General features: G+C 40.2%; 1 protein-coding gene across 2 annotated transcripts in view; it reads right to left on the bottom strand.

Moving 5' to 3' along the window:
* Positions 1-1,091: 1,091 nt before the first annotated feature.
* Positions 1,092-22,269, bottom strand: part of CDH2 (cadherin 2) — a 214,749-nt gene continuing 193,571 nt past the window's right edge. For both annotated transcript variants that reach the window (XM_029219312.1, XM_029219321.1), the window contains 2 exons: positions 12,491-12,655; positions 1,092-2,486 (listed from right to left, as the gene is read on the bottom strand). In XM_029219312.1, the coding sequence (XP_029075145.1) occupies positions 2,280-2,486; positions 12,491-12,655 (372 nt within the window). In that variant the 3' untranslated portion in view covers positions 1,092-2,279. The remainder of the gene's footprint in view (positions 2,487-12,490; positions 12,656-22,269) is intronic.

The raw sequence follows: 22,269 nt of genomic DNA, 5'->3' as shown, positions 1-22,269 counted from the left end.
CATTATGAAAATTCCCAGAGGTAAGGTCTGGCATTTAATGATTAGAAAAGTAACAAGAAAATATTGCTTACAGAGTGAATCAATAGAAAAGTAAATTTCACTAATATAAAATTATCTTTAAGTTAAGCAAAAAACCACATGGAGTTAATTAGAGGAGGTATATTGTGTAAGTTTTTTTCAAAGTGTACAACATAAGCATATGTAGTGAGATAACGATCATGAGGGATACAGGAAAATAGAGTGAGAATTTTTTCAAGTCTCTTAAAATCCATTTATGAATCATAGTATGACACTGAACAGTTTTACAAAACTGAGTAAGGTGGTTTCGCTTTTCTGTCCTCTGTGACTACATCAGGCTCCTACTGTACTATATGCTTGAAATTTGTTAAGAGAGTAGATCTTAAGTGTTCTCACCACACATACACAAAAAGGGTAACTATGTGAGGTGATAGATGCATTAAATAACATGATTGTGGAAATCATTTCACAATGTATACGTATATCAAGTCATCACATTGTACACTTCAAATATACAAAATTTTGTCAGTTATACCTCTTTAATAAAGCTGGGGGAAAAAAAAGGTCCAGTCAATGAATAGAAGTCAAACCAAAGTGTATTTCACTAGATATATCAAACAATGGCTTCAACAGATTGCCTGGGAATTCCTGGCATCCGCTGCAGTTTCCAGGGCCAGCTCTATCCCTTTTTTAGTGAGCTTTTCTTTAAATCGGTGCTCTAGTGGGAAAGGCCCGTTGGAGTCAGTTGTAACCTGAAGCACGAGCAGAAGGGCATAAAGGATGTTAAGAATGACACAAAGTTCACTGAACTTAAGGATGTGATTTGTATACCACCTTCAGTGTAGTCTATTCTTGTGTCACTCGATGTTTTTCTTCTATGATGAGAAGATCCACAGTGGTTCTCTCTGCTGCCCACTGGACACGGCTGCCATGCTAAGGGTTTCAGTGGTGAACAGTGCAAGAACTAATACGCGCTTTTGTACTACGGTTCTCAACGCAACTCCAGGACCTGGATCTTTGCAACATTCAAAGCAGCTCAAGTAGAAAAGAAAAAGTTCAAACCAGTCACCAGATCCAAAATTAGCATTTTATTCAGAACGCTGGGGTCAGAGGTGTATCATTTATATTCTGGTACACAATACAGAGGCAAAGCTGTTGTCAGAAGTCTCTCCAGTTTAAAAGCTTTTTTTTTCATTTTTTTTAAAAAACACACACTTTAGTAGTGCCACCAGTGTCAGGCCACCCCTTTCGTTTCTTATGTTTCCTTTTTTTTTTTTTTTTTTGGTACAAATTATGTAAAACATTTGTGCTAAGAACTTTTCTCCCTCCCCAAACAAAAATGAAAATAAAAAATAAAAAAAATAAAAAAATTAAAAATTGAGTATTCTAACTACAGCTCAACAACTGAATCAAATGTCACTGTTTTGTAAATACTTTATCCATAACGAAAGATATAAACATGCAAAAAACCTGAATCCAGTCCAAATAATACATACACGTGTTCTGAAGTTTCTGCACTTCTCCATAGACTATGCCAATAAAACATATGTACACATACCATTTTTACAGTGAAGTGGAAAAAACACAGTAAATAAAAAAGTGTACATGGTAAGACCAAAATGTGTCTAACATTCTAGTTTATGAAAAAATTCAATTTTGCTACAAATTGGTGATATGAAAACTCCCTTTATTTGCAACCAGCTGCATAAGTTTTAAGATTTTAGTGGAAAAAAAAACAAAAAAAAACTAAAGTCTAAATCTAGAAGTAATGTACATTTTCCAATCTCATGGTCTCATCCCCCAAGATAATAAAATTGCTCCATGAGTGGTTTTGTCTCTTTAATTCCGTATTTTTAATAAAAGCAAATGCATTGTAACAAAAGCGTGTCGAAGCATATCATGGTTTAACTTACTGCTCCCACCACAAAATATTTTGTCTTTTACTTATCGTTTCAGAAATCAGTACCATTAAAGCCTTAAACATAAAACTAATTCCAATCTGAAAAAGGTACAAAAAGGCACATAAAATCCCAGTGCTTCTGTACTGTAAAATTCAAGTGTAACTGAGCTCAGTGTCTTTCCAAACAGTATTGGATCACTGATATTCCCTCTGAGCCCAAACTGGTTTACAGCCTCTGCCACAGCCTCCAGCAAGCACTGTGCTAGTAGACTACAAAGTTCAAGCCTAGCTTCTGAATGCTTTTTGGGAATATCAGTTGAAATTGTTTGTACTTGTCCAAAAGCGAAGTTCACCCTGAAGTTCAGTCATCGCCTCCACCGTACATGTCGGCGAGTTTCTTGAAGCGGGGCCCCCAGTCGTTCAGGTAGTCATAATCCTGGTCGCCTCCACTACTGGAGGAGTTCAGGGAGCTCAAGGACCCAGCCGTGGAACCACTGCCTTCATAGTCAAACACTAAGAGGGAGTCATATGGCGGAGCTGTGGGATCGTTGTCAGCAGCTTTAAGGCCCTGCAGTTTGGAAGACAAGAAAAGGATGAAGAGAGGGTTACAATTAGCAAATCCACAAGCAGACGCTAGTGGTCCCGTGGCATCAAACACTTGTTTTTAAGTTTCCACCTGCAGACCACTGCATTTGCAACCCAGAGAAACTGGGGTTATCACCATGTTTGAAAGTTAGACAAAAACTAACTGTTGTCTTTTCCTCTGTGAAGAAAGAACCCTAAGGGGTCTAGCCCAGTGAGGCCGAAACATACCATGGGACAGGGTTCATTGGAGAATGCGTTTGACAGGTGACAGAAATGAATGGCCAACTGCCTGAAGCTGTGAGGGGGAAGACCTTAAATGAAGTCTGGTAATGCATTCCTGTAACAGTACATCGGGCAAGACCAGTTTTGAGTAATTACTGGAAGAGTAAGTTACATGAAATAATACAGAAGGCTATGAAATCATGTGGTATGTGGACCCTCATCTATGTAGGGTCAGTCAGAGGATTCTGACAACAAACTGGCTTAAAAGGAATTATAGGCAAGGCAAAAAGAGAGACATAGAAATGAGTGCCATATGATCCTTGCCCTCTGTAAGCTTACAGTCTAGCATAACAGACATTATTGTAGTATGAAATAAATGATAAACAAGTACCAAAACTATGAAGTCTAGACAAAAATTATCGGAATGCTGAAAACAAACTTCGACCGGCGATGAGAGCTACATGTCCAAGGAGGAAGTGGCATTCTATTTGACAAAAATTTGGAAAGATGTCAAAGGAAGAAAGAAGACGGGCCAGATGTGATTACAATACAAGGAAAGTTATTCACTAAATCATTTATGTTCTCAACAGAACATAAAATGTGAAATTAATTGATAAATTGTGATCAGGTATTATTTTTTAAGAACGGAGTGACTTCTAGCTCCCACAGGCTTTAGAAACGTCACGATCCAATATCAATACATAGTATAAACATTGAGGAAGAGGATCCTGCCAATGTAAAATAATATGTATATACATGGCTCTTAAAAAGAACTGGAAAAATAAGAATCAATGAAATGCTTATCAATACACTTAACTCCTGCTAAAGATGCTTTCTTTATACATAACTCATGTATCTGAAGCTATCGTAATTCATAATTATGCTCTACAAAACTTTAAAGATTTAATATTATGTCTTTTTGCCACATACTAAGTATTTTTTTCATACTAAAAATACTAAGTATTTTTTTCTCTAATTTTTTCCCACTTCCATTCTAGTAAGTCCAAGATATACCAGTGTTAGTCTCCAAACAATCATTCTCTTTTCCCACAGCTCTTAGATGTAGACATAGAAAATGGACTTGAGGACACAGGGTGGGAGGGGGGAAGCTGGGACGAAGTGAGAGTAGCATCGACATATATACACTACCAAATGTAAAATAGCTAGTGGGAAGCAGCCGCATAGCACAGGGAGATCAGATCGGTGCTTTGCTATGACCTAGAGGGGTGGGATAGGGAGGGTGGGAGGGAGGCTTATGAGGGAGGGGACATGGGGACATATGTATGCATATGGCTGTTTCACTTTGGTGTACAACAGAAACTAACACAGCATTGTGAAGCAATTATACTCCAATAAAGATCTATTTAAAAAAAAATGCCGGTGGGCTTATGGTGGCTTCACTCATCCAAGACGTGTTGAACTGTCCATCTTTAGATCAGTCCTTCCAATCCACGTGTGTTTTATGAGTACATATATGTTTTTTATCAGTAGAAAGGAGGAAGGAGAGGGAAAAGAGCATGAAAATTAAGGTCAGAGTCAGCACACGTAGTGGTTAAGAGCTCAGACTCTGGGGCGACGCTTCGGCTCCGCACAGTACTAGCTGTGGGACCTGGGCTAAGTTCTACCAGCTTCATTTCCTCATCCGCAACTGGAATCACAGTAACACGATCATTACGGAGACCAAATAAAATAAAGGGACCCAAGGGCTCACCACAGTGTCTGGCACTTGTTAGAGCTCAAGGAATATTAGTGATTTTTTTTTTTTTTTAACTTTTAAGGTTAGAGAAAAAAATTCTTGCTTTGGAATTTGAAAAAAAGAAAAATAGATGTGAAGACATAGCATTTTGGAAACAAAATGGCAGCTGCCTGACTTCAATCAAAAACCAGAAAGAAAAGTACACCCTACTGCTTCCCCATCCCAAAGTCTGTCTCACCAACAATCCTAACCTTTAATTAAACACCACTGTTCCTCTTCCCAGGTAGACTATTTATAACCCAGACATGCCTGTGTAAAGTAAAATAAAACAAGTCTTCCTTGAACTACTTCAGTATATAAAACACAAATAATTTTGGATAGGAGTTTCTTGATCATATTTGCAGAATAAGCTACAGGGCAATTCTGTTAAGACGGAGAACTGCAAACTCCCAATTTCTCAAAATTCCTAATTCCTTTTTGTGGTAGATTGTGTTACTGTCCTCAGTGATTCACCATCCTCTCCCTGTGGGTGGATCACATGCCCGCAGCACCACAAGTGCCTCTCTGGAGCCAGCTGACTTCCCTAACCCACTGTCAGGCTTGGCTACCCGACTGGCGTTGGCCAATGAATGGAAGCAGCTGCGTGGAGGAGACTCGAGGAGTCTAACATGCTTCCACCAGGCCCCTCGCCTTTCCCCCTCTGCCAGGAGAACAGCCTGCCCCAGAGGAAGGTTTTCCTTCTGCCTGGATCCTGAAATACAGAAGATATGTGAATCATGGCATCAGCACCAAACTGGAAATACGGAAAGGTGAAGACGAACTTGAAAGGGTCAATGGCAGGGCATCATGTGTGCCTGGATTCCCTGGAGATGAAAACCATGGCCTGTGCTTCCTGTGGCTTAAAATAAATGCTAGAAGCTCCCTGGTCTTCACCGGTGTGTTAAAGGGCCCAAGACTCTTCATCAAGTGTCTACGCCACCTAATTAATTTCCTTAAAACAAATATAACACTGGTGATAATCCAGCTCCATACTCACCACCGAGGTTCTCAAAAATATTTCTTAAAAATATTTTTAATCTCCTGCCCTGACTTTCTGGTCATTCTGATAGCTGTTGAATCTATGCTTTACTTCTTTTTTAAAAAAGGGGTTAAGGCTATAAACCCCCTGAGAGGTCACTGTGCTAGCCAGAACATCAAACACTGCCTCAGGTTTTCATGATTACAAAAGAGCAAAACCCAGTGAATGTTTCAAGAATTCTTAGGCAAGAGCCATCTTTCTAGGCTGAAGGTAAGAACTTAAAGTCCCCTCCACTTGGAGAGCACTGATTTGTATCCGAGAATAAAATATGACTGTTCCGGCTGAGGCATTATATCAATTCTGGGTAGTATTTTGGTAATTCTAAAAAGATCATAGTCAAGTCCTGAGAAACTGATGGTGACAGGCCGGCAACCAGGGTGAACGTAACGATAAATCTGGGAGTGGGAAGCGGGGCACACGAGCTCTGGTCCTCCCTTATGGGATTCCTTTATTTGTACGTGTGGACACCACTTCACATGATGTGTGACACGCTGTTGCCAAATTTACAAGCTAACTGCATGTGTTTCTCTCTCCCTACCTGGGTTTGACTAAATCTAGAAGAGGATGCACTTGTTTCACCTTTCCTGGACAGGCAGAGCTTGAACTCTGGATAAATCTGAACTAGTTTCCATAGTGAACTGCCTCTATCAAATCAAAGAGCTGTGGCCCTGGCTGAATTCTTGCTGAGCTTATATTTATAGACTTCTGACCCCATGCTTTATGGATGGAGACATGCTTCTATAGGGACTATAAAAAACCCACATTCTTGGGTGAGGGAACACACGAAGGATGTAAGAGGAAAGAGGTCCTATTGATCCCTTACATTCAGTCCTCTATTGTCTCAAATCCACCGCCTTAGTTCAGGTCATCATTATATCCTGCCTGGACCACAGCAAAGGCCTGACTGGTCTCCCTGTCCCCAGGACTATTCCTGCTTTTTTGCGGGGCGGGGGGCAGTGTGCAGCTTGTGGGATCTTAGTTCCCAGACTATGGATGGAACCCAGGTCCTTGGTAGTGAAAGCGCAGAACCTTAATCACTGGACTGCCAGGGAATTCCCTATTCCTGTTTCTTACTTACAAACAACTATTGGTTCCTTTCTCAGACGTTATTTGATTATTTGATGTCACATCCTCCCCACGCCAAGTAAAACTTTCTGATTGCTATACCCTACAGCAGTGTTCCCAAAATAAGGGAGGAGTCCCCCTAGGTGTATGCAAGATGATTTTTAATTGGTGCACAGGCACTTTAAAACAATTATTTTTATTTAAAAAAAAGTTACAATTGATTAAAAGTTTAATAAGTACATCATAGATGAAGTCTGCAGACATGGAAAAAACTAGGTGTTACTCAAATGCCTGATGCCTGATGTTAGAGTAAGCTATAGGATGATGTCAAAACCCTCTGAGGAGCATTCAGTGAACCTAATCTGTTCACCCACCTCTTCTGTTGCAACTCTTCTCAATTCCAGAAACCATAACTGAATTATTCACCAAAATCTCCCCAAACCTAAAAAAGTCATGTTCTTAGTGTACCTCCATGTTATTTATGCATTCATTTCCTGCTAGCTGAAATGTGATTCCTTTTGTTTAAAATGTCCCATCTCATATTTTTTCATTTAATTTCCATCCATCCATCCATCCACTGTTAAAAATGTCACTTCTGGGCTTCCCTGGTGGTGCAGTGGTTGAGAGTCCGCCTGCCGATGCAGGGGACACGGGTTCATGCCCCGGTCCGGGAAGATCCCACATGCCGCGGAGCGGCTGGGCCCGTGAGCTATGGGCACTGAGCCTGCGCGTCCAGAGCCTGTGCTCTGCAACGGGAGAGGCCACAGTAGTGAGAGGCCCACATACCGCAAAAAAAAAAAAAAAAAGTCACTTCTGCTGCCTGGAAGTTTTCCCCTAACCATGACCGAGAGTAATTCCTGTGGTCTCTCTGGTCCTCTTTACTTTTATTGCCATGTTTTGGTTACACTAGATTGTGACATCCCTTTCTGCTGAGGTGGCGGTGTATTCATTTCATATCCGCTGTCCAAAACACTGTGTGACATCCAGCAAGTATTCTAGATGGTAGCTTTGTACTGTTGTCCGGGGCTTAATGTTTTCTCCTCAGCACCCTGTTCATGCTTATATCTATACCTTTCAGAAGAAGCTAGGATTTAGGTTTAAAATATCTGCCGACATAAAAGTATACCGTGATCACATGACAGTGGAATTCTGTGACTTATCAACGCCAACATTACTATGTCTCCTTCTGGGAAATTCATTTTACTGAAAGCATTTTTTTTTTTTTTTTGAAAAGGAGAGGTTTCTAGCTGTTTTATTTACAGTTACAGGGCAGTAGAAAGTTTTTACTCCTGAATAGTAACTTGTAATGATAATACAATACTAATAATAATTAAAGAGATTTTACTATGCAACAGTCACTATACCAAGCACCTTACATCGATTTTATTATTCATTCCTCACTGCAATCTTAATAGAAGTGTCTATTATCATCCCCATTTTATGAATAAGAAAACTAGAAATCCAAGTGGTTACGTCCAAGGACCTTGACCTTGTACAAGGTAACAGAGCTGTTAAATGAGGCACCTGGATTTGAACTAAAACGCCTAACTCTTGTAGGAGAAGACAAAGATATTTTTAAAAGAACATGTTAAATTTAATTAATAGGAGAAAAAATAGGAGAAAAAAATAGGAGAATTTTAAACTTCAGGAGTTTTAAACAAAGTATTCCAGGAGCACCTTCCATAAGTTTTTTAATAATATTAATCAAAAGTCAGTCCTTTAATAGAAATATGTCCTTGGTTTTTAGATTCCTGAGATAAAGAAATATACAGAATTAGTATCGTTACTGGAGGTATGCTAATATCTACTGTCGGGCTGAGATTAAATGACACTGTTTAAACTTTTCACCATCTGAAGGTCTTGTTTAAAAATCTCAAAATAGAATGAAATTCTGTGTTTAAAATTCAAAAATGTGTGATTTGTTTTACCCTACCTACCATCTGGAAACGCTATCATTTTTGAGATTTATTATTTAAATAAACAAACTAGAAAAATTTCTCATGCGTTTACCTATTCCTTACACCTGTAAACACACTCCAATTATAATCACCACTATATTCTTCTTCCTTTGGAACATTCGGTACTATGCTAAACCAAATAAAACCTGGGGAAAGTGTATTTATAAAATGTGCTTGAGTTCTTTCTAGGTGACTTCAACCACTTTTAAAACTTTACCTGTATTTATTTTTATCTGTCCAATTATAGAAAGATACTGTACAAGTCTTAATGCGTGTCTTAGGTGGAAGGATCTACACAGTGAGTCTGACTGTAATCTCTGATTTAGGCCTTTGAACAGTTTGATCTCTTTGGACTTTTCCACAGACCTGACCATCACATCCCTCGACCCTCTTTTTAGTTGTTTTCTGTGACACCTTAAACGCCTTAGACTTTCTTTTTCCTGTGTCCAAAAGTAGGGCATCTCTAGGTATAGATTTTGGGTTCCCCTTTCTACTCCATATTCCTCTGCCTTACAATCACATTCAATTTCAAGGATTCAGTAGCCATTTGGGGAATAATTTCCAAATGTGATCCTTTTGTCCATTCATGTACTCACTGAACCAGTGTGCCCCACAATGATTCCCCAGGGATACACCTCTTCCACTGGACCACAGGAGGGCCCTGAGGGGAGGTAGAAGGGATGCTTGGGATAGGAGTCATGGAGGGAGGCGAGTTCTAGGTACATTGGGATGTCGCAGGATGGTGCCCACCCATACTCTGTTTCCCTGACCCTTCTTGGTCTGGTAAAGACTTGACTAATATCTAGAAAAAGGGCAAAGGACACTCCAGGCAGGAAAAACACTGTGGGAACTGGTGCTGGCATGGAATCACAAGCTGAGAAGAAATTACAGGTAGAGGACTCTGTTGCTGGCCTGTAGGATGCAGGTAGGGGAGGGGCCTGAGATGAAGCCAGACCACCTAATAAGAACCAGATCTAATGGGTGTCCTCTGCCTGGCAAAGTAAGAGTTCAGATACTGGAACGTTTGCCTGGTACAGAGATCACGCTAGCAGCAGCGCAGGGAACTGTCACAGAGAGAATCTCTGTCTAATGTCTCATCTACACATCACTGGCACAGGATGTACACACCGTAGATATTTGGTAGTTATCTGGTAAATGAATAATCCTTAACCAAGCTCAAGACGATTTCCAAATGAGCCATTTCTAACAAACGCAGACAATTTTCAAAGTATGAATGGGTTGTATTCTGGAAGTTAATCTGCAAGTCAGTTGTTCAGAACAAACTTCTTCATATATGTATTCACACATGTTCGCTACGACCTCCAGCCACTTTATAGACCGTGTACCTGGGCGCTGTTTTAGGAAAAGGCGATTCCAAATGGAAATTCCTACTGTGTACGCTTTTCTACTGTGGCATTAGAAGGGTTGGGTAACTGAACCTTACTAACTAGATACTCTCCTCTCTCTACTGAAGAAAATCCAGTCATGTTAAAAAAAAAAAAAAAAAAAATGAGTGAACGCACCAGACACAAACACAAGGTACACAAAACACACAACTTGGAACAGCCAATATCCTCACTTCCTGAATGTACTCGGCACCAGTGAGAGTGAAAGCCTCCAGACATGGGCCCCAGTGAATCCCAGCCAAATGCACATGGGTGATGCTCATGGCTGCATGCCCTACACAGCCGCCACAGTCCTTGAATTCCTTGAAACAACAGAATCTAAGAGTTACGCAACATAGTATATGTTTAGATTACACAAAGAAGAACGGGAAATAGCCCCCATTTCAGAGAGAATGGACGCACTCATAAGGAAGAAATAAATACTAACAGTGACACCCCATGGTGAGGGAGAGTCTTGTAACCTTCCCAGGGGTATCAAAGGGGCTTCACAGAGAAGGGGCGCTTGAGTTGAATCTGAAGGCTAAATGAGTGTCTCACGGAAGGTCAAGAAGGAAGGGCTTTGCAAAAGTTATAGTTAAACCTGTGATGCTTTTGAGGAACTACAAATAGTTCAGGGGGCTGCAGCACAGAAAGGGAATGTGGAGGGAAGAGAGGGCAGGAATCAGATTACAGACAGCCTTAGAAATGACCCTTAGTGCTTGAATTTTATCACGAGAAAAGCAGAGTGTCCTGGATGGGATGGAAGCCCACAGAACAGTGACACTTCAGGGACTGGCAGAAACATTCAGGTAAGTATTTGCTGAATTACACCAAAGCCAGAAATCTTGCTTGAAAAAAATCCAGTGCCTACACCTACAGTCAAAGGTTCACTATATCTTGAAACCTGACAACCGTAGGAATAAATAATTTCTTGTAATGACGAAAGCTAAATTAGAAGTAAAATCTTCAGAAGTAAAATCATCAGGCACTCTTATATATTCAAAAATATCTAGTTATATATATATTTTATATAATATATATTAATTTTATAATATATATTATATTTTATATAATATATATGTTTTATATAATATATATATTATATTTATATCATATATATTCCTGCTAATTCCCCTAACCAGGCCTATATGTATATAAGTAATCTGGAAAAGTTGGGGCATATTTTTGTACATAAAGGAGTTACCAGCATCCTGTTTTTGCCTTCTATCAGCTTTTAAATCGTGTCTACTACAAATTAACCTATTACCAATTTAACAGAAGTGAACAGATAAGTTCAAAAAGTAGCATGTATTTTAGGAATAGATAGTAATGAACATTGTAAAGACAGATAAGCTAATTTTGTTTCAAAACTTTTCCTACAAACTATAAGAGCATCTAAAAATCTAAGGTAGATTGATTATGTAGATGTAATATACAAATATTTCAAGGAAGCTCAGGAAATGAGTCTTATCTGCACGAGACTGAAGGCAATATATACAACAGATGCTTTCCACTTTGTAAGGCACTGAGACCAATTCTAATCTTGGAGATTCTGAGCGGGAGGATCTGGCCAGAGAACACGGGCCCTGCCATATATTCGCGATCAATATCAATATGTATCATTTTCTTATACTAACAATAAAAATTCGAAAGAAGAATTGCAGGGCTTCCCTGGTGGCGCAGTGGTTGAGAGTCCGCCTGCCGATGCAGGGGACACGGGTTCATGCCCCGGTCCGGGAAGATCCCACATGCCGCGGAGCGGCTGGGCCCGTGAGCCATGGCCGCTGAGCCTGCGCGTCTGGAGCCTGTGCTCCACAACGGGAGAGGCCACAGCAGTGAGAGGCCCGCGTACCGCCAAAAAAAAAAAAAGAATTGCAGTAAAACTGTAGACATGATCAAAAGAAGCATTATAAATCATCTGACTTCAAAACTTAAGGATTAAGTGTAGGAGAACTCTAGGTCAGTAATGAAATAAGAGAATGCCATAATAATTTTGACAGTGGAAATCATATCTGTTATATTCAACAGAGAATTAGCTGCCTCTTGCAGAAGCTCTTAAAACTCCTCAACTAGACAAGTATTTAAATCACTTACATAATATTTAATTTAGCTGCTCTTCCTGTTAATCTCATATGATGGACCTCTCGTTGTTGGGTAGGCACTGAATTCTCACCATTTGTGGCATTCAAAGGGTACAGTGTGAGGAAAATGAAAGTGAACTCTTATTACATGTATCAGTGCTAATAAATGAAATTAGAATTCACTATAATATCGTTAGTCTATTTATTACTTGTAATCTAGGGAAAAAATTCTTTCGGAGAGAGTGTGACTAATACTGATAATATATACGGATGTCATTTACAAATGCAGACTATTAGTTGATCCGTCTCTTTTGGGCTGACCAAAGCCATCTCATCTGTTCTCTGTTACTGAAGCCACATTTCTTTTTGCCTAAAGTTAGGAAAAAGAATTGTGTTTTAATGAACTACATAGCTGTATTCCCAGCAAGTTGTGGTCTCCATAGTACTAACTGTTAGCATAAAATGAACACCCTTACAAAAAAAAGTGAGACTCTTTTTGCACCTCATTAATAAAGTCGCCGATGTCCCCAGGGTGAGGGGCTGCAGATCGAACCGGGTACTGGGGCTCAGCATGGATGGGTCTCTCATCCAACCGTCGGATTCCGACCGGCTTGATGGCATCTGGCTCCACGGTATCAGGCTGCTGGAGCTGGCTCAAATCATAGTCCTGCAAGAGACAAAACCAACACCCCATGGGAGACGGGCATTAAGATGGAAAGTTACAACCTCTGTTTTTAAACTCATACCCAGAATGCATAGAAATGAATGAAATTTAACATAATGGAAAAGTTGCCACTAGGAGCTTTTCATGTTATGATTAAATATTTCTTTCACGCAGCTCTTTCTTCTGTGTTTTTCATTTCGACAGTCTGTGCGCCATCTGCTTTCCTATGTTCCTCATCAGTTTCCAATGGGAAACAGCAGTGAGATGAGGTCCCACTACAAAGTGACTAAAAAACCGACTAGAAAATATAGTTGTACCATAGAAGTAAAAGTACTAGCTTAATGTTGATGGGGCTCAGGACAGCTACCCCAAACTATGGCATCGTGGCATATTAAACATCTGAGGCTCAAGCACTCTTTTTAAAAACGGCAGAAGCAGGAACGTCCCTCTGACTCTTCCCACCTCACCCTTCTTCCCTGAAACAGGTCGTAACGTTCCCATGTGAAAAGCCCCCTCCTGGACCAGGAGGAGGAAAGTCCTCTTCGTCATCAGAGACTAGGATTTGGGACCTAGAACTCTGCACAAACAAACCTTTCTTTAATGATAAAAGAATTACGTGTTTATGATATAAAACTCAGAAAATAAAAAAGCTATAAAGAAAGCGATCTCATCTGTAATTCTGCAATGCAGCGGTCATATTTGGGTGTATTTTATTACTATAATGAAATGTTATTTTTTTAAAAAAATTTTTATTGGAGTATAGTTGATTTACAATGTTGTGTTAGTTTCCAAGTGGATCAGTTATACATATACATATATCCACTCTTTTCTAGATTCTTTTCCCATATAGGCCATTACAGAGTATTGAGTAGAGTTCCTTGTTCTATACAGTAGATCCTTATTAGTTATCTATTTTATTATATACAGTAGTGTGTATACGTCAATCCCAATCTCCCAATTTATCCCTCCCTCCCTTACCCCTGATAGCCATAAGTTTGTTTTCTACATCTGTAACTCTATTTCTGTTTTGTAGATAAGTTCATTTGTACCCTTTTTTAGATTCCACGTATAAATGATATCATATATTTGTCTTTCTCTGTCTGACTTACTTCACTCAATATGGCGATCTCTAGGTCCATCCATGTTGCTGCAAATGGCATTATTTCTTTTTCTTTTTTTACGGCAAACCTTCTTAAAATAAACCTCAACTTCCTAGTTACTTCACCATTTACTACTCTTAGCCCAAACCCTTTGTCTTGTCAATTCTTTACAAATTTACTGTTTCTTTGTCTAAAGGGTATAAGCTCTTCTTGCTCTGGTCACTTCTTCAGGTCTTCATTCTCTTGTGAAGGTCCCCATGTACAGGTAAAAGTTTGATCAAACGTGTGTGCTCTTCTCTTGTTAATCTGTCTTTGTTGGTTTAATTTTCAGACTCAGCCAGGGACCTGAGGAGGGTCGAGAAAACTTTTTCCTCCCCTACAACGTTATATTGCTTTCATATTAAAAAAAACTGTTGCAAGTGTATTTTCCTTTACTTAGAGGAAGGCATTAGTTCATCAAGGTTTCAAAACCACTTCACTCCTCCCTCCCTTCAGTGGTCTAGAGCAGGGGTCCCCAACCCCCAGGGCACAGACCAGGCCCCACAGTAGGAGGTGGGCGGCGGGTGAGAGGGTGAAGCTTCATCTGTATTTACAGCTGCTCCCCATCGCTCTCATTACCACCTGAGCTCCGCCTCCTGTCAGCATTATGGTGAGTTGTATAATCATTTCATTATATATTACAATGTAATAATAATAGAAGTAAAGTGCACAATGAATGTAATGCACTTGAATCATCCCCAAGCCATCACCCCACCCCACTCCGGTCCGTGGAAAAATTGTCTTCCGCAAAACCGGTCCCTGGTGCCAAAAAGGTTGGGGACCGCTGGTCTAGAGTCTGCAAACTATTGTTGGTGGGTCCAGTCTGATCTGTGGCCTGTTTTTCTTGAAGAACGGCTTTTACATTTTTAAAGGATTATTTAAAACAACGGTAACAATAAAGAAGACAAAGAATATTCTACGGAGACTATATGTGGCCCTCAAAGCCTTGCTATCTAGCCCTTTAAAGAAAAAGTTTTCCAACCTCTGGCCCAGAGGTAAGAAGCCAGGGAGTGTGGATTCTCTTCTGGTGCAGTCCTGTGGGAATGTCTTGGAAATACAGCCTGTTCACTTTGAGGGACAGAGAAGAACTTGGGAAGAAGGATGCTCTGGGCATTGGTTGGACCTTCAGAACTACTTTCGGCTTTAGCATCAGCCAGCTGGACAGGAATGTCCAAAGACACTAACTATAATGTGGAAATGCATCACAATTTTAGGTTTGGGCGAATACTTTATAGTTTTCAAACCTCTAAATTCTGGTGATATAAAACGTCACATCCCCAGCGTAACTGAAATTCTCTAATTCACTGTTGATATTTACAGAAAGTACAGATTTGCTGGTACTCTTTTTAGTTCAGGCTTCATCTCTGTCTGAAACCAGCTCAAAACTGTTTACAGTTATCTCTATAGTGGTTTTGATTCATTCGACGCTTGAATATTTACCATGTTCTGGCAATGCTCGAGATCTTTACATATGTTTGCTCATTTAATGCTCTGAACAACACTGTGTGACGTTAAGTTTTATTATCCTCGTTTAAGAATTGAGGAAACTGAGTCTCAAATCACCCAAGTCATCTGTCGATGGCTCCGTATCTACTGAGACACAGAGACAGGCTCTGAGTTCAAATGGATTAGACTCTAAAGCCTAGCTCCTGGCGCAGGCATCTGGGAGGGCGAGTCAAGTCCCAGCTACAAGGTTGGATGGATGAGGGAGAAGGGGCAGGAATGTGAAGAATGATTAAAACAACAAAGGAGTCACTGACATTCAACCCACTATGTACCAGGAGCTATACCAGCCTCCTGTAAGTGTCTTCTCACTGATACTTCTCCTTTCTTCTTTCTGAAGAATGCTTTATTACCATAATTTTAGATGAAGAAACAGACTCGGAAAGGTTGAGTAACTTGTCCAAGGTCACACAGCTGGTATTCGATTGACATGAGAATCAAAACCAGGTGTGTCTGACTTCCAAATGTCAATCTAACACTGAGCTCTGTTCGTTGAGACGCCCTAGTTGTTCTGACAACCCTCCCCTAAACAATTCTTAACCAAGGGCTTCGACTAAGCTAACGAGTGAAGGCACTCAGGAAAAGCTCCTCCTCTGAGGGATGGACAAGGTGTTACGGGAGGGGAGGCAGGCACACAGAGTAGGACAAGCCAGAGTGGGATGTACGGTTGGTACATCGCCAAGTATAAAACGCTCAGAGAGGGAAAGAGCGCGTTAGGTTCGAACCTTGAATGACACTTGGGTTTGGGAGAAAGGACCATTCTGGTGGAATCAACAGCGTGAGCAAAGGCATGGGGATGCTGTCTCCATTTGTGAGGGTAGAGTATTTCAAAGCACCCATACAAAACTTGAGTGAAAACACCTTGATCTTGCACACATGGGCTCCATTTAAAATTTTATAGGACGTGTGAGTTATTTATAGACTATCTTAAAGCAGAGGCACATAATGGTATGACAGACGGGAAAGCCTTTGAAATGTTAAAATGTTATACAAAATAAAAAGAGGGCTTCATTTAGAGAATTCTGAATGCTTACATATGAAGAAGCATCGTTTTCCAGGTGATGTTTAATTACGTAACTACCAAGCTTAACAGAGGGGCTTAACCATGAGTAAGCGTGTCTTCTGACAATGATGGAAGCTTTTTTTTTTTTTTTTTTTGCGGTATGCTGGCCTCTCACTGTTGTGGCCTCTCCCGTTGCGGAGCACAGGCTCCAGACGTGCAGGCTCAGCGGCCATGGCTCACGGGCCTAGCGGCTCCGCGGCATGTGGGATCTTCCCGGACCAGGGCACGAACCCGTGTCCCCTGCATTGGCAGGCAGACTCTCAACCACTGTGCCACCAGGGAAGCCCGGAAGCTTTTTGGAGAAAGGGAAAAACAGACTCTAAGTACAGGGATGATGACAATAAATATTTTTACACTGAGGGTGAAAAATGCTCTATTAGAGGTCTCAATTACATGAAATTAAGTAATTGAATCTTATGCTTGAGGACTGTCTTTAACCTGGTGACACATTCCTTGACCGTCCTCAGTATATCACGACAACTCCATATAAGAATACAGAGTGATTTCTTTGGCATAACTGGAGCCACGAGAGGCAGTGGGATGTTTCTTACGTGGAAAGGACTTGTCCACCTTGATTTCTTATACAGCTCCCACTATATCCAAAGGTTACAAGCAGAAATGCATTATGTTTGGTTGACAGTGTTGAAGACATTTTCTAATAAGTCGTCAACACTCACACTTTGGGATATTTTACCTGAAAATAGGAAGATGTGGTGTAAAACCAGGCTTAACTTCTGACACAGAAAGCTGTTACAGCTGAGAGCATCTATCTCCTTTGGACAAGGACAGACTGTCCACCTGGCCTGCTTCGCTTATTAGTGTATACATGCATCAGTATATTCGTTTACAGATTCTTACCTTTCTTTCGATAGCCCTTTCCTACTATCTCAAGAACCAGAGCAGGAAGTCTAAAGATGTCTGTGGTCAATATGTCAGGCCCATAGAAAGTGCTCACTAAAAATGTGTTGAATAAAAGTCTCAGGGATGATATTCACGCCAGATGTGCACAAGAGCAAGAAATGTGCTTTGGATCGCATGACACACCATGGCAGTGATTCACAATGGGGAGGAAGGGAAAAAGACCCCGGGTCCCATTGCTGAGACTCTTTGCCATGGTGAGTACCTCCCCCTCTGTGATGCAAACGTGTCATGTTCCTCAGATACACTGATATCTAAAAAAGAGGCACAAAACCACTGATTTACAGGAAACTAGAATTTGGGTTAAAACACGCGGCTTAACTTTTCTCTGTGATGGTTTCCCTTGTCTATTGCAAATACGGGATATGAAAATCTGATGGTGGTATGAAGTGGGCAGAAGTGTCTTCAGATCACAGAGACGGTTTTTCTGTCCACATCCATCTGTGCTCTATGGCAGAGTCCTGCCCCGAGGATCCAATTTTAAGCCTTTTGGTAAGGGGTCACTCTATGTGAAATTATACACCCTAAATTACATATCTTTATAATCCCATGATGCTTTACTTAAACACACAAATTACAGCATGTAGGATAAGAATTCTAAAGAGAATTACAGAGACTGAAAACATTCTCAGGGTCACTGGGTTCATGGCCTTACTTCGGAAGATTAGAAAGAACCCCAGAAGAAATCTTTATTTGGTTCCTAAAACTCTCTAGAGAAACAGTGGATCTGAAAATTCTCTTACGATTGTCAACCTTACTTTGTCAACATTAACTTCCCAGAGAAATCCAGTTTTCAAACGAAGGCCATGGAAAATCTTATTTTCACTAATGTTTGGAATATGTGTTATTTGGCAATGATCATGAGAAGCAGGCATAGAATTAGGGTTTTTAGATATTAACATTGCAAGTAACTGAAAACACTTCTTTTTGGGTCTATGATTTAAAATGTCTTAAAGGTGACACAATTCTGGGAGAGTTAGTAAGAAGTTAGTCAGCAGCTTTAACTCTGGTTCTGTCTTTTCTTATTAAATTCCACTGACTTGCAATGATCTATAATTGGTTCAGAAAATGATACCACGAATTGACCTGAAGGCATTTGGTTACGTTTAAATAAAATAAAATGCTGCTTCAGTATAAAGTGAAATTCTAGATTCCCAGGCAAAAATTTCAGAAAGCTCTGTGGCTGGTAGAATCTACAGAATCGTGCAATTATGTCTCTTTTTTTTTTTTTAAATTAATTAATTAATTTATTTGCGGTATGCGGGCCTCTCAGCAGCCATGGCTCACGGGCCCAGCCGCTCCGCGGCATGTGGGATCTTCCTGGACCGGGGCACGAACCCATGTCCCCTGCATCGGCAGGTGGACTCTCAACCACTGCGCCACCAGGGAAGCCCCAATTACGTCCGTTTTATAGAGCGATGAAAATATTCATTTACCATTTCATGAGTATCCAAAGAGAGCTTACTGGGTGCCTGATGCCATTTTTAGCTCTGAGACTGTGAAAGAAGGAAACCAGCCTTTACCTGGTGCCCATCATCTGTCAGGAGTTACCTTAGGTGCCTCCTTATGTGATATCTCAGACGCTCCAAGCAAAATCCTGCCAAGAGAGTGCTGTTCTATCCCATTGATTCCCATAACTCAGAGAGGTTAATGATTTGCCCAAGATCATGAATTCAGTTAAACAGTGTGGAAGGAGCAAACAGAGACCACCAGAGCAAGCAAAATAACAACTAAAGAAAGCTGTATCTTCATATATAGAGAACAGACCTGTGGTTGTCAAGGGCGGGGCAGGGTGAGGGAGGGAAGGACTGGAAGTTTGAGATTAGCAGATGCAAACTATTACATATGAGACGGAAAAACAACAAGGTCCTACTGTATAGCACAGGGAACTACTTCAATATCCTGTGATAAACCATAATGGAAAAGAATATGGAAAACAATATATATTTGTATACCTGAGTCACTTTGCTATACAGGAGAAATTAAACACAACATTGTAAATCAACTATACTTCAAAAAAAAAGGCTGTACCTTGTTGCCTGGGGCAGTGAAGAAAGGGACAGAAGAGTTTGCTGAAGGGGGGAAAATGAGGGGCTTTAAGAGCCAGAAGGGAAGTTCAAGGTGGTTATGCTAATTAGGCAGTGGAATCCAGGACTCTGGTCTGCGCACAGCTGGTTAAAGCCTCACTGACTTTCAGTCAGAAAGGAGTCTTCACCTGGGTCCAACAACAGTCTGTCACGTGAGGGAGGGGGAGGGCTCTCAAAGTTCCTGGTCCTTTCTCAGCCTCCACCGGTGAGAACCAGGGATGGAACACAAGAGCCAGTTTGGCTGGTTGGTACAAGTGGAAAATGTTCCTTTTACAGTAGCAAAGGCAAGTAACTTTCAAATTCCCATATAGATAAGGTAAATATTTTTAATGTTTCAAGACTGAGTGAGAGAAACAAAAATACTAACATGAAAGTAAATGGACAAAATTCTCAAGGGAAAAAAAAAAGGTACCCGATACCTTTTACTTTTTCTTGCCTGTGGCAAAGGTAAGAAACCCTTCAGTCAGCCACAAAAAGGCATGGAAGATGGAAAAGGAGAACATTATTACCTCACCCTATATAGCTCCTGGCGTTAAAATAATTGAATAAAATAACGATAAGGTGTCAACACATTACTATACAGCCGCTGACAGCTAAGTTGAATACACTTGCAAGCTTTATGTAAATTACATTACAACCTGATTTTCTTCCCCAGTGAGGTGTAGTTACGATGGTAGCTATTTACACAGGGAAATTGATGTGGAAAACGAGGTTGATTCTAGGGATTATGAAAGCCCCCAAAACAAAAGATTTGCTAACAGCTTTTCTGGTTTAAATCATAAGCCTAATAGAAATAAAGTAACTTGGAGACTTAATATATAGATGAAGGTCCCCCATTCTCTGTTTTCATCTCACTGGAGAGCCACTTTACCACTCCCCACAGTGGGAGGGAGGTGAGTCTCCATTAAACACATTCATTGCTTCTGCTTCCGTGGTTTACCGTTCATGCTGCCCTGTCACAGCTTCTTTTAAAATTCTGTTTTCGAGAATGAGCACATTCTTTGGTGCAAAATTGTGGTTCTGCTTCAGAAACTGGCACTGTTGAAATTTTATCATAACTTATTTCCCATTGTAAAATTATGGCACATTCTTTTGGAAACAAATGCAGCAAATACAATGCAATTCAATTTGATTCAACAAAGACTTTCTGAAGAGTCTCTTGGGCCAGAGACTTGGTTACTGACTTCATAGAGCTTTTAGTCTAGTGTCTTTTAAAAGGACACATTTACAGCTAATATAAATTTAACATAACAGATAAAACTATTACAAAAATACGGAAAATGAAGGTGTAAGGAGCTGTGAAAGAGGTGCTGCTGAAAGAAATAAGGATATGGATACACAAAGCATTTCTAGCAGAGTAACAGGGGCTTCAGAAAGATGATATGCTCCTCTCAAAATGTGAGATTTTTTACCCTAATGTTTGTAATTTCCCATTCTTTCCATGTAATTCAGTTACAGCCTTATAAACATGGGCATGTTTTCTTAACCCTTTCAAGCACTGTCTTGGGGGACAAAAAGTATAGCTTTCTGAATGCATCTTCAGTAACACATTCTCACCCCAAGCCCCAACTTCTCCTTACGTAAAACAAAAATGTCACCACGCCGAAAAGGTCAAAGTCATTCTGTCTTAGCGTGACCTATTATTCTATCTTGGAGGAAATCTAAAGATAGGTAATAAAGTGATGGCAGTATTTGGTTGGGAATATGGTGACGGCATCAAAATACTTCACTCGTTTATGTCACGTTGTTTTGGAATTTCCTAAAGAGGTATAGTCTTTGTTTTAAGATAAATTTACAAATGAAATCAATACAGAAAAGGGAGTATAGTATTGTGATTTTAAAAAATGGATTCTGAAATCAGAGCATCTGGATTCAAATCCCGGCTCTACCCTATCTATCTGGGTGACCTTGGGCAGATTACATACATTTCCTGTGCTAACCTTCAGAGTATTCAACAACCTTTGGACAAAAGAGTGAATGAAGACTTCATTAATGGAAAGACGTCTATAGCAGGGATCAACTTTTCCTGTAAGACCTGATAGTAAATATTTCAGGCTTTTTGGGCCATCGAGTCTCTGTCAAAATACCTCAACTCTGCTGCTGCTGTGTGATAGTAGCTATAGGCAGTACGTAAGCTGTGGACATGGCGCAAGGCCACACAAAATGGAATTTTTATAAAGTTCCAATACAACTTTATAGAAATAGGCAACTGGTAGATTTGGCCAACTGGTAGAAGTCTGGCGTATACCACTTAGTATCCTAGCTTTTTTTACATCCTGGTAACACATACTTGGCATACAAATCTTTATCTCTGTATTGCTGGGTAACTTTCCATTCCTCTGAAACTAAATGTAATAAACTTAAAATCAGTCAGGAAGAATAAACATTAAGATGAATTACATAAAATATTGTGTTAATTTACGTGAAGTGATCAGGATAGTAAATAAAAAAGTCACGTGCAAATCAAGTGCACATTAAAAATATTAAATGCCCAGTAGGGAATGGGTACCAACCAGTTCAGACCATATGTTGTCTGTAGCCTACCAGTGAGTCACCTGGCCATGAGGGTTTTTGAAAACAGCATGAAAAAAGGGATGGCAGTGTGCTAGCCCAAATTCCTGGTGAAACTTTCCTTTTGTGAAATCAGTGTCACTCTTTCAATAGCTAATATACTGGAGTTTGCAGGTGGGTATAAATGCATGAACAACTTGGGAACATATTTACAAGAGTGTGCTTTGGCCAGCAATGAAAATGTTGAAAGTGGTCTCCACAGCTATGTCCAGAGTCAGCCATCTGTTAGCTTGTTTATAAAGCAGAATGATTTTGTAAAGCAGTTATTTCGAAGAATCAAATATACCAGTTTCATTCTCTGCTTGAGTCAGAGGGTCAGGCTTGGCTGCCCACACT

This window comes from Monodon monoceros, unplaced genomic scaffold (assembly GCF_005190385.1).
Source record: "Monodon monoceros isolate NGI ecotype Baffin Bay Population unplaced genomic scaffold, NGI_Narwhal_1 Super_Scaffold_1, whole genome shotgun sequence".
In the NCBI taxonomy this organism is placed as follows: Eukaryota; Metazoa; Chordata; class Mammalia; order Artiodactyla; family Monodontidae; genus Monodon; species Monodon monoceros.
This window is presented reverse-complemented; position numbering and strand designations above follow the sequence as displayed.